General features: G+C 36.7%; 1 protein-coding gene across 2 annotated transcripts in view; it reads right to left on the reverse strand.

Annotated features, from left to right (window-relative positions):
- The window catches only part of EHHADH (enoyl-CoA hydratase and 3-hydroxyacyl CoA dehydrogenase), a 44,441-nt gene extending 25,598 nt beyond the window's left edge, over nucleotides 1-18,843 (reverse strand). Inside the window, exons 1-4 of one of the 2 annotated variants that reach the window (XM_063105744.1) lie at nucleotides 18,747-18,843; nucleotides 14,279-14,382; nucleotides 6,847-7,019; nucleotides 3,030-3,141 (exon numbers count right to left, since the gene is read on the reverse strand). In XM_063105744.1, the coding sequence (XP_062961814.1) occupies nucleotides 3,030-3,141; nucleotides 6,847-7,019; nucleotides 14,279-14,382; nucleotides 18,747-18,820 (463 nt within the window). In that variant the 5' untranslated portion in view covers nucleotides 18,821-18,843. The remainder of the gene's footprint in view (nucleotides 1-3,029; nucleotides 3,142-6,846; nucleotides 7,020-14,278; nucleotides 14,383-18,746) is intronic. The other variant, XM_063105749.1, reaches the window with a different exon arrangement.
- Nucleotides 18,844-20,842: the final 1,999 nt, after the last annotated feature.

Here is a 20,842-nt window from a genome sequence, read left to right on the forward strand (position 1 = left end):
ATTCTTCTGAATTCCATAAATGTGTCTTTATTTATCCTCTATGTTGCTGACTCAGTTGTCTAGTCTATCATGTCTTTTTATTGCTTCAAAATGAGATTATTTTGGCTACTGTTTTGATTGTAAACAAGGGGTTCTTATTTAATAAATAAAATATTTTCTTTTCTAATTTAGAAAATGTGAGTTTTCTAAAATTTTTGGTTTTCTTTAATGTTTCAGCAAACTCACATTTATGTTTCATTTTTCTAATGTCATAGAATATTTTCATAGGTTTTAGGTTTTGGGTTGTTTTGGTTTTAAGTTTTTTGTTTGTCTCTTTGTACAATATTTGCTGATATTTATTATTGCTGCCTAGGAGTCCTGAGATGCTAGAACTAAAACTCACCCTCAATATTTTGTTCAAATACAGGTAAAACCCAATTGGACCTACAGCTAATTGGTAGGCAGGATAAAAGTGCTACTCCCAACATCCTCCCCACCTCTCCTCCGTATTCTGGGTGGTAAGAGGTAGCCCACACCACAGTCTAGAGCCTGAAGGCTTCCCAGTTCTATGAATGAACATAAAGAAATTCATTGGTGCTGGGGTAAAGTTCTATGAGAGTAGAGCAGAAGCCTTCTATGCTCTTCAGTGAACAAGGAGGATGGGACCTGGAAAATAAAAGCAAAAGGAAGAGCAGGCACTCTTTCTCTCACATCTCATATCTGATCTGTCACAAAACTCTGATGGCTCTACCTTCAAAATATATCCAGAATCTGATGACATCTCACCATTTACATTACTACTGCTCAAGTCCAAGTCCCCATCTTCTCTTCCTTGGATTTTTGTAGCAGCCTTCTAGCCAGTCTTCCTATTTCTGCCCTTGTCTACCATTAGTATATTTTCAACAGTCAGAGTGATCTTGTAAAAAACACAAGTGAGAGCATGTTACTTCTCTGCTCAAAACCCTCCAATGCCTTTCTACAACACTCAGAAGAAAAGCTAAAGTTCTTTCTGTAACCTTCAAGACTCTACAGGATGCGATTTCATCCCTTACTACTTTTCTCCTACTCACTTCATTCCAGCTACATTGAACTTCTTGCTGTTCTTTGAACAATGCAAGTATGCCCCTGCCTCAGAGCTTTGCACTTGCTATTTTGTCTATGTGGAATATACTCCTTCAGATATTGGCATAACAAGCTCCCTTACCTCCTTCAGGTCTTTATTCGAATATCAGTTTGTAGGGAAGCCTTTTCTAGCTTTCCTACCTAAAATATTAACCTATTTCCCTCCTTAACATTTTATATCCCTGCTTTCTGCTTTATGTTTTCTCCTTAGCACTTATCTCCACCTAACCTACTATGTATATTACTTATCTCATAGGTAGGCATATGTGTGTATATGTGGTTTTGGTAGCTAGTCTCCAAAGTGACCCCCAGTGAGTCTGGCCTCTTTGTGTTCAAGCCTCCTCCCACAGGAAGGACCTGTGTAACCAATAGGATAGTTCAGAAAAGACGGCGTGTGACCCCAAAGACATGTCATAAAAGACATTGTGGCTTTTGCTTTGCTCTCTCTTAGGTCATTTACTCTAGAGGAAGCCAGCTGTCATGTTGTGAAGATACTCAAGCAGCTCTATGGAGAGATCCATGTAGAAAGGAAAAGATGCCTCCTGCCAACAATTAGCACCAAATAGCCATCCATGGGAGTGCGCTGTCTTGGAAGTAGATCCTTCAGCCCCTGTCAAGCCATCTGATAACTATAGGCCCAGCTGATGCTTTGACTGAAATCTCATAAGAAACTCTGAGCTAGAACTCAAATAATCTTCTTCCAAATTCCTGACCCACAGACACTTGGAAAGAAAAAAACACTGCCAATTAAACCATGACTCATAATGAATGTAAGAAGCATCCCAATTTCAAACATGTGGGGAAAAAATTGCATTTTTGAATTGATGAAATATGACAATGATGATTATTGTTGTGATTGTTGTTTTCTCCATATAATTTCTATGAGGGCAGGAATTTTTGTCAGTTCAGTTCGTTACTATAGGCCTAATGCCTAGAACAGGGCCCAGCATACGAGAAAAAATTAATAGTTGCTGGACAAATGAATAAAACTTAACTTGCATAAGGCATATTGTTTATATGTGGTGAAGCTGGGATTCAAACCCAGATCTTTGATTCTAAAGCTTGTGCTCTTTTTATTATTGCCCCTTCTTCAGGATATAGTCTAATATCAAGATGAACATCTTATTTTTACTTAATCCTCCTCTCTTATTAAGATAGATATGAGAATAATGATATACAGCTAACAATTATGGAGTTATTACCATGTCTAGGACTGTTCTCAGCACATTGTATGTATTAATCTATTTAAACTTCACCACATGGTAGGTACTATTATTATCCACATTTATGAGGAAACTACAGTACAGAAAGGCAAAGTGACTGACTCAAGGTCTCTTAATAACAACATCTGTTTGGAGTAAATAGTTGTATATGTTCTTTCTTCTAACATTACCACAACTGAAAGTCTCTTTATATGTCATACAAGTACTTGGTAAATCCAGGTTCTCTAAATGTTGTCTAGTGTTGTTTATATTCCCAGTTGAAAAAGAACTTCCATTTTCAGCTAATATCTTAATACTTGGAAATGAAAAATTCAGTCATTTCTGTATTAAAACTTGAAAATCTTGCCTTAAAAATTCTGGCTACAATTCTTATTTATATTACAATTTCTAAATTTTTAATGTACCCTATGTGAACACCAATGTCTCTGAACAGTCAATTGACCTATAATAAAACCGTAAATTAGATTAGTGCTTTATAAACAGTTTCACTTAGGATGCCCTCACATATGATCTTCATGACAATGTTTGAAAAGCTCCCAGGGAGTGTACTCTCTCCATTTTACAGATGGCAAAACCAAGAGTCAAAGAAGTTAAAGAATCTTCTTAAGGCTACATAAATAGTAGGTGGTCAAGCCAGGATTTTTCTAAATCCTAGTCCAGTTCTTCACATTGATCTAGACAGTTGTTGGCAAGGTTTGTACTGACCTGAGGTAATTAAGTCAAGTGCAGCAGGAACTCCAATGAGTCTGGGGAGAAGCTGGGTTCCTCTTGCACCAGGAAGAATTCCTAAGGTGACTTCTGGGAAGCCAACTTGAGCCTATCAAAGATTAAATGAATAAAGCCCATTAGAATAAGATGACATGTTCAGAGTTAAAGGCAAGCACTCCCCTGGATTTCTTACACATTCAAAAATAGTGTTTTATTGAATTCAGCAAGATTTCTTTAGGGCAAATTGGAACACACCCTCTCCATTACTTAACAGCATAAACAGAGCTGTGCTGTTCTTAAGTCTTCATACTGAAACACATCTCTAGCTTATACCTTTTTTTTCTCTGACTCTATTATGGGCTGTCTCAGCCAACAAAAATAGTAATTTCCAGGAACAGCTTTCTGGAGCCCTGCAACAGCCAGGAAGCACAAGAAAGTGGAAAGACAACCCAGAGAATGAGAGAGAATATTTACAAATTATATATCTGATATTGGATTTATATCTAGAATGTACTCATATAAAGAATTTTAAGAACTCAATAATAAAAAGACAAATAACCAATTAAAAATTGGCAAAGGATCTGAATAGACATTTCTCCAAAGAAGAAATACAATAATCACATAAAAAGATGCTCAATATCATTAGCCATCAGGAGTATGCAAATTGAAACCACGAGCTATCACTTTACACGCAGTAAAATGGCTATAATAAAAAAGACAGACAATAATAACAAGTGCTGGAGAGAATGTGGAGAATACAGAAGCCTCATACATTGCTGGTGGGAATATAAAATAGTGCATAAACTTTGGAAAACAATTTGGCAATTCCTAAAAGGTTAAACACAGAGTTATCACATTACCCATCAAGTCTATTCCCAGATATCTACCCAAGAGAAATGAAAACTTATGCCCACAAAAATCTTGTATGCAGATTTTCACAGCATCATTGTTCATATAAGCCAAAAAAGTAATAATCAACCACGTTGTATATTGACAAAATAAAATTAATAAAAATAAATAAATAAAATATTTACTCAATAAAAAAAAAAAAAAAAAAGAGAAACAACTCAAATGTCCATTAACTGATTGATGGATAAACAAAATGTGGTATATCCATACAATGGAATATTATTCAGCCATAGAAAGGAATAATGAACTGATTCATGCTACAACAGGGATGAACCTTGAAAACATTATGCTAAGCAAAAGAAACCAGTCACAAAAGACCACATATTGTATAATTCCATTTATATAAAATAATCAGAATAGGCAAATCTATACAGACAGGAAGTAGATTAGTGGTTGCCTAGGACTGGGGGAGAAGGGGATGGAAGGTTACTGCTAAAGGATACAAAGTTTTTTTGCGGGGGATGAAATGTTCTAAAATCTTCTGTGATGATGTTTGCCCAACTCTGTCAATATACTCATGTGCCATTGAATTGTACACTTTAAATGGGTAAATTGTATGTAAGTGAATCATATCTCAATAAAGCTGTTTTAAAAAAAGGAGTCAGGCAGCAATCTCAATTCAGACAAGAGGGTGAGGTTGAGTCCTTTATCACACTGCCTTTCCTGACCATTTAAAAGTGTCCAAAACTCTGTTAGCCATTTACAAGTACAAGGGTGGGAGGAGGAAGGTACTCAAATGCAGACAACCATTTACCCAGATTGTGATGCCAACAGCTCCAAAATACCTCACACATTTGAGGCCTCTCCATGCAAGGCTTTTCTAACAATCAATCAGCATTCTTTCCACCACTGTTCATCTCTACTCCCTGACTTATTGCTAGTAACTCAAATCTGCACTCAATGTGCAGAAGGTACTGGCAAGAGGGACACAGAAAAGGAGCACCTAGGATATATATGTGTCTTTATTTATAAGCTTTTATAAAAATTAAAACACCATAGGAAAATGGTTAAATCAATTATGGCATATCTATGTGACAGGAAATTATGAAGCCATTTAAAGTGATACTTTGACAGAATATTTACAATAAGATTAACATGATTTCTCATCAGAAACCAGGGAGACCAGAAGGCATAGAATGATATTCAAGTGCTAAAAGAAAAAAATGTCAATCAAGAATTCTATATCCAGCAAGACTATCCTTTGAAAATGAAGGCAAAATCAACACATTCCAGATAAACAAAAATTGAACATGTTGCTAGCAGATCTGCCCTACAAGAAATCCTTCAGGCTGAAGTGGAAAAAAACTAGACAGTAACTTGAATTCACATGAAAAAATAAAGAACACTGGTAAAGGGTAACTACATAGGTAAATATAAAAGACAATACTAATGTATTTTTGTGTGTGTGTGTAATTCTTTTTCTTATCTAATTTAAAATACCACTACATAAAACAGTAATTATAAATCTATGTTGAGGGGTACACAATGTATAAACATAATTTGTGATACTAACAGCATAAAGGAGTTAGTAATGAAGCTATAGGTGAACACATTTTTACATACTATTGAAATTAAGTTGTTATTAATCTGAACTAGATTGTTAAAAATTAAGATGTTAATTTTAGTCACCAAGGCAACCACCACTAAGAAAATAACTCAAAAATATATAGTAAAAGAAACAAAAGAATTCAAAGAGTACCCTAGAAAACATCTATTTAACACAAATAAAAGCAGTAATGGAGGAATTGAGGAACAAAAAAAGATAATAATGCATAGAAAATAAACAGCAAAATGGCAGAAATAAGCCCACCCTTATCAGTAATCACATTAAATGTAAATGTATTAAACTTTCCAATTAAAAAGCAGAGATTGACAGAAGAATATTTAATAGTGGGTTAAATATAATATTAGTATAAAAAGTCTATAAACTAAATACAATAAAATCCCAAATGTAGTCTTTTGAAAAAAAAAATTGCAAAGGAAAAAGAAAATTACATAGGAAAAACACCAGAAGGAAATACAATTCTATGGAATGTTAATAGTGGTTATTTGTGAACTGTGACTTTATGGTGATTTTAGTTTACATGTTTATACTGTCATGTATTTTCTAGTGTAGTACAATGATGGATATTATTTTTATCATAAGGCTGGCCAGTTAGCTAAGTTGTTTAGAGCATGGTGTTGGTAACACTGAGGTCAAGGGTTCAGTTTCCTGTACTGGCCAGCTGCCAAAAAAAAAAGAAAAATTTATTACTTACAAAAATGTTACTATTATATATATTGTGATGCATGCTGGTATCACAGACCTCATTCTACATGCCTAATAGCCCAAATTAAATCTATTTCCAGATATAAATGCATTTACTAGTTTTGTGCTGTTTTTCAATAGGAATATGTCTTCTTTGGTACTGATAATTGTAAGGGTCCACAAGACTGAAACCTTTGAGACAGCAAATGAGAATTTAAATAAATATGCATACTCAGGGGTGATAGTCAAAATATTTAATACCTCATACTGCATGGGTATGGTTCTCAGTGAAACCTGATGTTGACCATAGTACTGGAGCAGAGTCCTGAGGGCTCTCTACTGATGTAGGAATTTCCCTTTAGTTGGTGGACCATGGGGAGGTCCTAGAACTAAGGTTAAGGGAAGCAAAGAGACAGTTAAAAGGCTCAGAGTAGCAGCTATTTACCAATCAGAATGGAAATATTTCAACATTTTAACAATCATTATCACTGTACTGGTATGTAACAGCTGAACTTCAGTGTTAGAGACACCCAAGAGTTGTAAAGCAGTAAGCTAACCATTTAAAATTATCACCTCTGATGTTTATGACTATCTTTAGAGCTTGCCCTAAAGAAAAGTCACATACACCAACTCCCTTATGGAGCCTCCAACTGTTACCTCTGCATGGGCAATCCTATAGTGACAGCTCAGGGCCAGCTCCAGTCCCCCTCCTAAAGCCATGCCTTCAATAGCTGCCACCACAGGCTTCGCATTTCTTTGTATTTCGTCTACTATAGATCCCAGTGCAAGGCCAGAGGTCCTAGGAATTCTGAAACTATGGATATCAGCACCTAAGGACACAAAGACAAGGAGAAAAGAGGGTTGAGAAAGACTTGGATTTTATTATTTAACAATTTGATACCTGATAACTCTTAAGAAATCTCAGACCTCTTTGGGCTCAGGAAACACTTCACCCTTTGGCTGTAGACACAATAAAGGAACAAGGAGCCTGGGAAATGTAGAACAATATGAGAGAAAATCTTCAAATGTTTACCAGAAATCCTGTAATCTTCTAAAATCTGTCTTTCCATATTGTAGGTAGCAACTCTATCTTTACAAAAATTAAAAATCTCAGAGGAAAGTAATAGGGATTCTCCTCCAAAGATCATTATTCTGAGACTGAGTCAGCCCCTCTCAATTTTTGAGTGATACTACTTATCAATACTATTCATAGCAATTTAGCCCCATATCTTTCAAAGGGAATGAATCATTACAATATAAAACACCAAGGTAAATTGCATACATATTTGTGAGTTGTATGTTGGAATTATGTTTTGTGATAGATTTTTTTTATGATCAATAAAAGTAACAACATTTATTGCTTTTCCTGATTATAAAAATAACATGCATTATGGAAAATTTGAAAAATGCACAAAATTATAAAGAACATAAAGATCACCCTAAATAGCACCACACAGAGATAACAATTTAATATTTTGGTGAGTTCTTAGTTTTTTCCCCGTACATATATGTAAATGGCTTTGTGACCTTGAGTAAGTTATTTATCCTTTTTGTCTCAATACCCATTTTAAATGGCTGATGGGAGAATTAAATGAAAGTATAATATATATTTAATATTGAGAGCACACTGTAAAGTCTTTTTTTTATATTTTCCTATTTTTACATAACATACATAGTGAGCTCTTTCCTATAGCATTGTCTTATTAAGCTTGATACAAATTTTTAAAAGTTAAGTAATTACTTCATGTTCAGCCTATTCATCTTTTTTTCTTTCTTTTTTGCTACCTGCACCTCATCTAGCTTCAATCCAGGTGTTATGCTTTTTTTCTCACTAACCCATCCTATTTCACTCTTTCATCCAGTGTTTTGTTTTGTTTTTTGCATTCCTTTTGGTTCTATAGAAACAAGATCAATTTCAATCTGAATCTCAGGCCTATAATTTCTGTAGCTTTAGGAAATTGGGATGGTTTTTTCACATAATAATAGAAATGAACATTTATTGGATAAATACATCAGGCACTGGGCCAAGTAGTTTCAGATATCGTTTTATTTAATTTTCATAGCACCTAGGTTAAGTAGTATAACAATCCCCATTTTACAGATAAGGAATTTAAGTCTTTTTTTTTTTTATTTTGTTGATATACATTGTGGCTGATTATTGCTCCCCATCACCAAAACCTCCATCCCTTCTCCCTCCCCCCTCCCCCCCAACAATGTCCTTTCTGTTTGTTTGTCGTATCAACTTCAAATAATTGTGATTGTTATATCTTCTTCCCCCCCCCCCCGGTTTTGTGTGTGTGTGTGTGTGTGTGTGTGTGTGTGTGTGTGTGTGTGAATTTATTTATTAATTTTTAGCTCCCACCAATAAGTGAGAACATGTGCTATTTCTCTTTCTGTGCCTGACTTGTTTCACTTAATATAATTCTCTCGAGGTCCATCCATGTTGTTGCAAATGGCAGTATTTCATTTGTTTTTATAGCTGAGTAGTATTCCATTGTGTAGATATACCACATTTTCCAAATCCACTCATCTGATGATGGACATTTGGGCTGGTTCCAACTCTTGGCTATTGTAAAGAGTGCTGCGGTGAACATTGGGGAACAGGTATACCTTCGACTTGATGATTTCCATTTCTCTGGGTATATTCCCAGTAGTGGGATAGTATGGTAGATCTATCTGCAATTGTTTGAGGAACCTCCATACCATTTTCCATAGAGGCTGCACCATTTTGCAGTCCCACCAACAGTGTATGAGAGTTCCTTTTTTTCTGCAACCTCGCCAGCATTTATCGTTCAGAGTCTTTTGGATTTTAGCCATCCTAACTGGGGTTAGATGGTATCTCAATGTGGTTTTGATTTGCATTTCCCGGATGCTGAGTGATGTTGAGCATTTTTTCATATGTCTGTTGGCCATTTGTATATCTTCCTTAGAGAAATGCCTACTTAGCTCTTTTGCCCATTTTTTAATTGGGTTGCTTGTTTTCTTCTTGTAAAGTTGTTTGAGTTCCTTATATATTCTGGATATTAATCCTTTGTCAGATGTATATTTTGCAAATATTTTCTCCCAGTCTGTTGGTTGTCTTTTAACTCTGTTAATTGTTTCTTTTGCTGTGCAGAAGCTTTTTAGTTTGATATCATCCCATTTGTTTATTTTTCCTTTGGTTGCCCGTGCTTTTGGGGTCATATTCATGAAGTCTGTGCCCAGTCCTATTTCCTGAAGTGTTTCTCCTATGTTTTCTTTAAGAAGATTTATTGTTTCAGGGTGTATATTTAAATCCTTAATCCATTTTGAGTTGATTTTAGTATACGGTGAGAGGTATGGATCTAGTTTCATTCTCCTGCATATGGATATCCAGTTATCCCAGCACCATTTGCTGAAGAGGCAGTCCCTTCCCCAGTGAATAACCTTGGTGCCTTTGTCAAAGATCAGATGGAAGTAAGTGTGTGGGTTGATTTCTGGATTCTCTATTCTATTCCATTGGTCAGTGTGTCTGTTTTTATGCCAGTACCATACTGTTTTGGTTATTATAGCTTTGTAGTATAGCTTAAAGTCAGGTAGTGTTATGCCTCCAGCTTTATTTTTTTTGCTCAGCATTGCTTTGGCTATGCATGGTCTTTTATTGTTCCATATAAATGGATAGTTTTTTCCATTTCTGAGAAAAATGTCTTTGGAATTTTGATGGGGATTGCATTGAATTTGTATATCACTTTGGGTAATATGGACATTTTCACTATGTTGATTCTTCCAATCCAAGAGCATGGGATATCTTTCCATCTTCTTGTATCCTCTCTAATTTCTCTCGGCAGTGGTTTGTAATTCTCATTATAGAGATTTTTCACATCCTTGGTTAACTCAATTCCTAAGTATTTTATTTTTTTGGTGGCTATTGTAAATGGGCAGGCTTTCTTGATTTCTCGTTCTGCATGTTCACTAATGGAGAAAAGAAATGCTACTGATTTTTGTGTGTTGATTTTGTATCCTGCTACTGTGCTGAAATCATTTATCAATTCCAACAGTTTTTTTGTAGAGGTTTTAGGCTGTTCGATATATAGGATCATGTCATCTGCAAACAGGGACAGTTTGACTTCATCTTTTCCAATCTGGATGCCCTTTATTTCTTTCTCTTCTCTGATTGCTCTGGCTAGTACTTCCAACACTATGTTGAATAGGAGTGGTGAGAGTGGGCATCCTTGTCTAGTTCCTGTTCTTAAAGGAAAAGCTTTCAGCTTTTCCCCATTCAGGATGATATTGGCAGTGGGTTTGGCATATATGGCTTTAATTATGTTGAGATACTTTCCCTCTATACCTAACTTATAGAGGGTCTTTGTCATGAATGAGTCCTGAGGAATTTAAGTCTTTGAGATGTTAAGTAACCAGTTCAGACATGACTAGTAACTGGCAGAATAAGGATTTGAACTCAGGCAGTTTGTTACACCCACATTCTTTTTTTTTTTTTTTTTTTTAAAAAGATGACCGGTAAGGGGACCTTAACCCTTGACTTGGTGTTGTCAGCACCATGCTCTCCCAAGTGAGCTAACCGGACATCCCTATATAGGGATCCGAACCTGTGGCCTTGGTGTTATCAGCACCACACTCTCCCAAGTGAGCCACGGGCCAGCCCCAACACCCACATTCTTAAACACAATTCTGTATTCTTTTACTTATAGCATAAGGTTAGTATTATTATCATCCCAAGGAACAGACAAGGGTATAGTGATTTCACTTTTTAATTATTTTTGGCATATATAAATTAAGTTTGGATATTGATTTCGTATCCAGAAACTGCTAAATTCTCTAATTCTAATAATTTTCTGATTTATTATTTTGATTTTTCTAAAAACATTACCATATCTTCTGAATAATAAAGTTTTGTTTCTTCCTTTTCAATCCTTACACCTTTTATTTCTTTTTCTAGCCTTACTGGGCAGGCTAGGACCTTGAATACAAAAGTAGAAATGGTGAGAACAGTCAGCCTTCTCTTGTTCCTTTCCCATAAGGAAAGCTTTCAATCTACCACTTTGTTTGATATTTGCTGTAGGTTTTTCAAAACAGGTAGCTTTTGCCTGATTAAGACATTTCCTTTCTATGCCTAATTTACTAAGAAATGTTATCTTTAATGTATGTCAAATGTTATCAAATGCTTTTTCTGCATCTCTTGACATAATCATATGACTTTTTCTCTAATCTTTCAATGGCATGAATTTCCAATGTTCAACCAATCTAATATTTCTAGGATAAAAGTGATGAATTATACTTTTTAATATTGTTAGATTCAGTTTTATAATACACTATGACTTTTATATCTACATTTATGAATGAAATTGGCCTATAATTTTGATTTTTCATGCTGTCCTAGTCAAGTGTTGGTAAAGTTATGCTAGCTTCATAAAATGAGATGGGAAGGGCACTGTGTTGAATAGTGTCTATCCAGAACCTGTGAATGTGACCTTATTTGGAAATAGGGTCATTGCAGATGTAATCAAGATGAGGTCAAGATGGATTAGGGTGGGGGAAATTTGGACACAGACATAAAGGGAAGAAGGCCATGTGAAGACAGAGCAGAGATTGGAGTGATGCATCTACAACCAAAGGTGACAGCAACCACAAGAAGCTAGAAGAGGCACGGAAAAATTCTTTGAAGCCTTTGGAGGAAGAAGGGCCCTGCTGGTATTTTGACTGCAAACTTGTAGCCATCAGAATTTTGAGAGAGTAAAGTTCTGTTTTCTTAAGCCACTCAGTTTGTGGCAATTTGTCACAGCAGCCCTAAGAAGAAGTGTTCCATCTTTTTTTAATTCTCTGAAACATTTGTGTAAAATTGCAATAATCTTTTCCTTGACTCTACAGTAGAGTTTGCCAATGAAGTCATCTGGGCCTGGAATTTACCTTGTGAGATTTGATTAATGACTGAATTTCTTAATGGCTATAGAACAATTTGTGTATTCTATTTCTTCTCAAGTCAATTTTGGTTAGCTGTATTTTTCTACTTGTTCATAATATCTTTTTTAATGGCTAAAGCATCTGTAGTAACATCTTTTTTATCATTTCTCATATGCATTGTTTGTGTCTCTTCTTTTTTTCTTGATCAATCTCTCCAGAGGTTTGTCAATTTTATTAGTCTTTTCAAAGAACTAACTTTTTTCCCCTCATTTTTTTTTTATTGTGATAAAACATACGTAACATAAGGATTGCCATTTTAAGCATTTTTAAACATACAATTGTGTGGAGTTAATTACATTCACGATGCCATGTAATCACTACCTCTATTTCCAAAATTTTTTTTCCGAAAGTATTTCCAATACTTTGTACCCATTAAGCAATAACCTCTTTTTTCCTCCGTGCCCCCGCCATTCAAAGAAGTAACTTGTGACATTGTTGTTGCTCTTGATTCACATTTGTTTTCTATTTCATTAATTTATCTTCTTTATTATTTCCTATTTCTACTTTATTTGGGTCTATTCTACTGTTTGTTTGGTCCTTAATATCGATGCTTAGCTCACTATGTTTCAGCCTTTTGCCTTTTTTCTTTTCTAATACATACTTTTAAAGCTATAAATTTCCTGCTAACTTTTACTTTAGCTGCATTCCTCAAGTTTTATATGTTATGTTTACATTGTCATTCAGTTCATAATATTCTCTAAATTCCATTTTGATTTCTGTTTTGACTCAGAGGTTATTAAGAAATGAATTTAATTTCCAAACACATGAGAATTTCTAGTTATATTTGTGTTATTGATTTTTAGCTTAATTGCATTATGTCCGAGAATATATTCTAAATGAAATTTATTGAGGCAATCTTTTATGGTCCAGAATCTGGTCAATTTTTGTAATGTTCCAGATGTATTTAAGAAGAATGTATATTTTTCCAGTTTGGGGGTCATTGTTCTATATAAGTCTATTAAGCCAAGTTTGATAATCTTTTCTAGAATAATTTTTCCTGCCCTCAAACTCTACATTCTCTTTTACCTTTTTTTTTTTTTTAAAAACAAAGAGATGTCAAGTCTCCATAATTCTGGGCCCTTTTTCCATGCCTCAAAATCACCATCTTGGGTGCCCCACCTTAAGTTTCCAAACAGTGAGTAAGCCATTTAATAGCTGGTTAATGTTTAGCACATTAATTTCTCTCAGGCTCAACCTTCTCATTTATAAATGGGGATTGTAGGATTTACTGAGGATTCAAATATAATGTGTGTAAAAATATTATAATGTGTGTAAAAATACTATAATGTGTGTAAAAATACTATTTTCATTACTATTAATAAATAAATAACCTACACAATACAGGCACATGGCAGGCAAGATAAATGGTAATTACTATAATGATTAACATTTTATTGATTGTCATGATTCCAACATCTGTGTCCTTTCAGGCTAACATTAACACACATTAAATTCCTCTGGCTAAAGTAATATTGAGTAGGCACTCATATCCATGTGACTTTTGTTAAAAGCTATGATACACTCATTTGGGAAAAGAGGAAGAGGCGTCACAAATACAATTGAACAAATCACCATTTCTGATATTCTTGCCATATTTTGTCAATATTTTTGCATCTTCATACGATAACCCAATAAAGTAGTGCCATGGTCACTGAGATGGGTGACTATCAAAAGAAAAATGAATTTAATTTCAAGACTGTGTGAATTAAAAAATAACACTGAACATTTTCTGTGTGTGCTGAACTGGAGGTTTTCAGATGTGATCTCACAAAAATCCCTTAAGACAGATATTATTGTTCCTACTTCATGGGTAGAGAAATTGAGGTTCAGGAGATTAAAGAGACTTGTCCAAGCTCATACAGAGTGGAAACATGTTAAGAGCAGGTATATACCAGCAAGTATAACAGCCATCAAACGTGGAACTAAATGTCCTCCAAAGGCCCAATCCTATATAAAAGAAACTAAGGCCAAAGTCTTCTCTGGTTCTCTCCTGTGATTCCTGTCTTTTTCTCCACAATGTTTCTCATTCCCACTCAAGTCTTCCATATCCTTTACACACACTAAGTTATTACCCACAGGGACAGCTAATGCAGTATCGATCTGTCTGTGGTTGAATTCCAGAGATAGTGGGAGGGAGTTAGACACTAATTACCTGCACAGAATTTGCCATCTGCTCCACAAATCACAATGGCTTTTACCGCACGGTCTGTCATAGCTTTCTGTAGTCCCTCTTTTATTCCATGGATTACAGCTGCACTAAAGCAAACAACAACAAAAAATTACATAAACCAAATTAGTCAGAATTAAATTTCTACCATTTCAGAGTTTTTTCCTTTCCTAACAATGAAAACTTAAACACATGCACAATGGGTAAAAATCATACTTATCATTAAAGCTTTCACTAATTTGTTCAAATTATATATGTGTCTACTGTGAATTAAGCACTAAGCTGATTAAATGAATCCACTTTTTAAAACATGTTATTTTCCTGAACTCTGCATTCAACTTTGACCACTTAGAATCAGCACTAACCAATTTTAAAATACGGTTATACATCTTCTATGCACATTGCATGGAGTTTACCTAACAGATGTACACAATTTATCATGTAAGGCACACTAGGATGAGGGCTGAAATAAAGGTACAAAGAAAGTGATGCAGAAGTTCAAAGTGGGACAAAATAACTTTCAATTTGTCATATTGGCAAAATGTAAGAAAAGTAAAGGTGAAAAGGTCTAGGAGATGTTGCAGGGGCTGCCAGTTACCTCAAATATCCATTCCTCCCCACCTACTTCAAAGTATTAAAACAGCTGGTTTTTTAGCTGGATACATGATTGCCCAAAATAAAGGCTACATTTTCCAGCCTGCTTTGTAGTAAGGTCTGCCCGAGGCACTAAGTTCTGACCAGTGAGATGGAAAAATATTTGCTATATGCAACTTTTGGGAAAAGTCCTTCAAAAATTGAGTATGTTTTTCTCTTTTTCTTTCCTCCTCACTTCTGGCAGGAATGCGGATGTGATGGCTAGATTGGGAACAGCCATACTGGACCAAGAAGTGGAAGACCTGTATTGAGGACGGCAAACGGTGGAATTGAGTCCCCTGATGATTGTGAAGCAGCCATACCATACCAGGACACAGTTGTAAGAGAAATTAACTTTTTCTCATTTAACTCACTATTATTTTGAGTTTTCTGTCTCTGAAAACAAACCTAATCCTAACTAATTCAGGAGGTAAAGGCAAGGTCAGGGCAAAATAGGGCCTATAGCAGATTTTGCTAAGTTTCAGTATATGAAGCAGACATCCACAGAAGAGATAGTTAAAGCCAGGTATGAATGAGTCTACCAAAGGAAAAGAAGACAGCTCAGGGCAGGTCCTCTGGATATGTCTCCATTTCAGAAGTGGGAGAGGCTCAGCAGATTGATTCAGTACCAAGGGAGCCCCAAATCACAAAGACCAACAAAGGAGTATTTGCCAAGAAGCAAGGGATTAATACTTGCCAAGGGGTGGTGAAAGAGTTAGGAAAAGTGGTGAGGAACTGCTTAAAGGAAAAATTAACCAGATTCCAATCAGTTTTGCCTTGGAATTCTGAATATTCTGGGTTAAATCTGTTCTTTTGTATGAAGGGTGAAAACAAACAACAAACTTTCACAAAGGCCATATTGTTAAGAGCAGTAACTATGAGCTAAAACCTCAGTGAATAATGGAGATACTTGCCCTTGCACATAATTCCCTTTTACGTCTTCTTTCTTTCTATTTATTTAATTTTAATTAAATACACGCTGTAATTATTACATACTTATGGGGTACAATCTGCTGTTTTGATACATATATGTTGTATAATAATCAGGTTGGAGTAGTTAATGTGTCAACCACCTCATGCATTTATCATCGTGGCAAAAACATTCAAAAGCATCTCCTCTAGCCTATTATGTAATATACAAAACTTAATTGTTAACCATAGTCACCCTACTGCCTTTTACCTCTTAGCCTAGATGAAATCAAACAAAACTTGCTGCCTTTGCCTGATTAATTAGAAACCAAACCTGACAATGAAAAACAGATTCTGAACCATTACATAATACTGAGAAGTTCAAAGGGCAATAACATTTCCCTCTGGTAAATGATGGCTATGAAATTAGCCGAAGTTAGCTCAGTCAGTACCACTAAAGAAAAGAGACTGGCTTTCCCCATTTCAACTAACCCCTCCTGTTTTATTTCTCATGTTCTTGTTAATTCTGCAAAAATCAAAAACAGGAAAATAAAGAAAAATAAAAATGGCTGTAACAGAGGCATCTTTACTAAATTCAGGCTGACCGAGAGGGATCACAGTCTTGCAGCAACGTAAAAACCACAGGATTTAAGAAATTATTTTCTCCCCTTACTACTGTCAAGTGTGGAGAAATGGAGTCTGGAATGAAGACAGCATCTCATGAGTGCTGACCAAAATTTGGCTTCTTTGACCAAAGAGAGTCTTTTTGACAGCATTTTTTTTTTTTTTTACTGTTAACCTAAGGTCATCAAATCACACACAAAATGTGGCTTATGATCAGCATTTTTTCAAACAAAGAAATGGAAGAGAGAATATACCAAACTACATAACACGTAAGGATAGATTTTGCTACACAAAACTTTGTTTTCAGTTTTGTATTTGTGTGTGTGTGCCTTGAGTTGCTATGTAAAACATGAGGTTTCTTACTATGTGGATTACAGCAACAAAAAGAGTGTGAAAGCCATTGTTCTGGAGGAGGCAGACCTAGTAATCAGGCATGTCCTACATTTGTAAAGAGCATTGGAGTTCCTCTGACTGGAAGGAAATATGGCTGCCTAAACAAGCAATGAAGGATTTAAACTGTTTGGGCAGGAAAAAAATATTCAAGTAAGAATCTCTCAGTGAGCTAATAATAGGTAACTTTCCCACATAAAATTAGAAATAGGAAGGGAAGAAGGAAAGAAAAACATAAAGAAAAAAATTAGGGAATCTGTTAATCTAGATGACCGTGCTGGGATTTATGCCCCTACCTAAAATAAAGTTCAGAAGACAGAAGAGAACAGGGAGGTGAGTATTTAATCCCAAGTGGAGAAAATTCTAATCAAGCTGAACTGAATCCTGAGCAGCTGGGCCTATTGGTAGGGGCTTGTAACCGGCCTTCTGACTAATGAGAATAATGATAGCTAACATCTGTTAAACGCCAGTTTATAATCTCCAACTTATTTAAATCTCACAACAACTTTATGAGGTAGACACTAATAGAGAACAGGTTAAATTCCAGAAACATTTAAAATAGTTATCAGAAAATATTGCTAGTAATGGGTGTTATATGATGAAATTTTTTTCCCTAAAGTCTTGATGGGCAGTTTCCTCTTATGAGCAGAGGCTGCAGCAGAATCCTAATATCTAGTAATTCTAATGATTATACTGACAAGTCCAAAAGTGCTATGTAATCATATTACTTACATTTTTCTTTGTGAAAACCAATATAACAGATATCTTGCTTTTTTTTTTTTCTGGGAATGGCAAGTGGACATATCCTTGTGTAATTTTATTTCTGCAGTTTGTTTTATTAAATGCAATAATTCATATTACAATCAGAACTATAATATTAATACTAATGATAAAACCCAATCTGATGACAGGACAAAAACAAAAAAAAAAGTCAGTTAAAATTAGCAGGTCTCCTCGTTTCAGTCTCTTTTGGCTCCAGCAACATGTGATAAGAATTTTGACTAAAAGTCTATCTATGCTGTATATATTATTCATAAATTATAATTTCCATTACTTCTACTCCCTGTGGATGGGTGGCTCTTTCCAAGGTTGATGTATAAACTGTACCTTTTTTCAAAGATTTGGAAGAACCAAATCAAATTAACTTCATTAATTTTTTAAAAAGCTGTATTGACCTTATTTTTTAAAGTAATGCTCTAAGGGCATTCATTGCAGGAAAAAGGTACCCCACGGTGAAACAAAGGAAGATAAACTGCACAGTTTTTTCAGAAAATGCTATTTAATAGGCTTACTCTGACATGGACCTTCCAGGGAGGCACGAAGGCCCTGAGATTTAGAACAGGTCAGGAGAAACCATTTTGCATTTCTGGGCCAGTACACAATTCTCCTTCACTCACTGTGTTGGCATTCATGGGGACCTTGCTTTATTTTTAAAAAATCTTAAACCACTTTATTGTCCGATTCTTAAAGCTTTTAGCCAAACATTGTAAGGGCAGCCTGGACTCGAAGTTGGGGAGTGAGGTGGGATCAAGGTCCAACACTGTGCTAAGTCAAGACCTTTGGAATAGAAAGTCCACCCGGGAAGCCAAAGTTGCAAGCAAGCAGAACGGTTCAGCACGAAGCCGGCACCGAAAGATCCAGTTCAAATGCCTCTTCCCCACTTAGTAGCCATCTGTCTGTCTCTCAGCCTCAGATTCCTTGCCAGTAAAAGGGGGATTGGAGTTCTCTGCGAAGATTAATCAAGCTAAACTAGGTAAAAAGGCCCTGGCACACACCAGTTGCTCAATTTGTCAGTGTCTTTCTCAGTTTAAACCAGTAGGGGGCCGTCAAAACCTCCAGAGCCGGCGGGCAGGCAAGGCCCCTGCTGTCTCCGGCTGGAGGCGACCGAGCCCGGTACCTGATCGCGTTGACCGGTGGGTTTCGGAGGCGGATCATCGCCAGGCAATTTTGCAGCCGCGTATACTCGGCCATGGTTCCTCTGTCTCCGAGGTCGCCTCTCCCTCCGCCGCAGGGCGAAGCCGCTTTTCTGGGCACAACTGGCCGGCCCCGGGAGGAGGGGCGCCCGCTGGGCCAATGCGGCCCGGGCGCCGCCTCCCGCCACCTCCCACCACCGGCTGTGCCCCGGCACCCGACGCCCATCATCCCACCCAGCCCTGCGCTTCCCCGGTACACTCCCCACCGCCTCCCTCTGCCGCCACCTACTAACGTTTGTTGTTTCTTTCTCTTTTTTGGCTCCCATCCTGCATCCACCACAAAATATACGAGCAGACAATGGAAAACGGGTGGAATTGCTGGCAAGTCGAAGTTTGCAACCCCCGACCCTGAACAGGGGTAGATATCTGGGGCCCTGACAATTATGTGATATGGTACACACCCGGAACACATAAAATACACACACCATACATACTAACATCAACCAAATATTTACGTAACAATCATCTTAGGTGTCTTACAACCACACAGCAACCTAGTGAAACCTATGATTTTTTTCTTATCCACCCAATAGTTGTCTTTTTTTCTTTTTCTGCCATTCGTAAGGATTGTGATTTCTAATACTTCATCCATGAATTGGGCACCTATTATGTGCTAGACCTAGGCTGGAGACTAAAGATAAACAAGGCCCAGCCCCTTCCCTTCAAAAGTTCAGGCTTGGACAAGGATTTTCTAAATGTAATTGGCCTCTCGTGGTCCCCACAGTCCATCAAGTGGTCAGAAAGTAAGTCTGGAAGTTTCTGAGGAAAAAAAACGATAAAATAATTTTGTTCACTGGTGTTTCACAAATTTTTAACAATGATTAAGGATTAGTTTCATAGATTTTTTTTTACCTCTTGAAGATAAAAACAGGTTCCTACTATATACTAGAAAAGTACTGATTGCCGTGAAACTGTTACCCACCTCAGGTCCGGCTGCCCGCCCCCTTGAAAAAGAAAGAAAAAAACTCAGAAGTCAAATGGTTGGTGTTAGAAAAGCAGATGTATTCAGCTGAAGGAGATGGTAAGCTATCCCATTTCAAAGATTTAGATTTACTGAGGGGTTTTTAAAGGAAGGGTTGAGGGAATGGAATGTGGGAGGTGAAAAGCAGGAGAGCAGGAGATGTGAGCTACGAGGGGTCCATTTTTATGGGTCAGATACAAGGTCTTGCCAAGGCCTCATCTGGTTTCTGTTCTCATCTTCGCTGTTATCTCAGAACCCAGCAAGATTTTGATTTGCGCCGGTGTACTTGGCTGGTGCCCAAGGTCAGCTTCAGTCATTTGGCCTTGATCATTTCTCAAAACTCTACAAGTCTCAAAGAAAGAACTGTTAGTTTTGCAAAGTACTAATTAGCTTCTCAGCCTTGTTTTCCTACTTAATGAGTGAGATAAGAAAATCAGGGGATGGGAAGAAAGAGTGGAGGGAAAAAAACTGTCCTTTTTAAAATCCTACCCCGCTCCGCAGCCCAGGCAGCTTTAGGTCCCAACATGGCTTCAGTTCAGCTCACTCCAACAAAGCCTTGGTAACAAGTAGCAGTCAGACCTCAGTAGGGACCACTGCCTCAATGATCAAAGCTGGCCTACCAATGATAGTCACAAACAGTCCAATGCACATGTCTCTGAGTGCCAACAGTCAACAACAATCCTCATCAGAGCAACCAGCTTCTTACAGGTGATATCAATCTCTAATACCTCTTTAAATTTGCTAATCATTGGACTCTGCCTTGCCCAAAAACTCTATGTAAGAGCAATAGTCTATTCTGCTTGGAGAGAGTGTGCATAATCAGCATAGTTCTCCGTTACTATAGTAATCAATAAATTCAGCTTTGTCTTACTACTTTATTGGTCTCTGGGGGAACAACTCTTCCAGGCATCCTGGCAACTTCGAATATCTCCATAATGAGTAGGCATGGTTTAATAGCTCTGAATAACCTGAAATTCCTCTCAGAGCCAGTGGAGATAATAAGCACAAGGTGGAGCCCTTTTAAGGCAGTTTCTCCTGTCTTGCAGGAGTCAGTGACAG

The sequence above is a fragment of the Cynocephalus volans genome, chromosome 1 (genome assembly GCF_027409185.1).
Source record: "Cynocephalus volans isolate mCynVol1 chromosome 1, mCynVol1.pri, whole genome shotgun sequence".
Classification (NCBI taxonomy): Eukaryota; Metazoa; Chordata; class Mammalia; order Dermoptera; family Cynocephalidae; genus Cynocephalus; species Cynocephalus volans.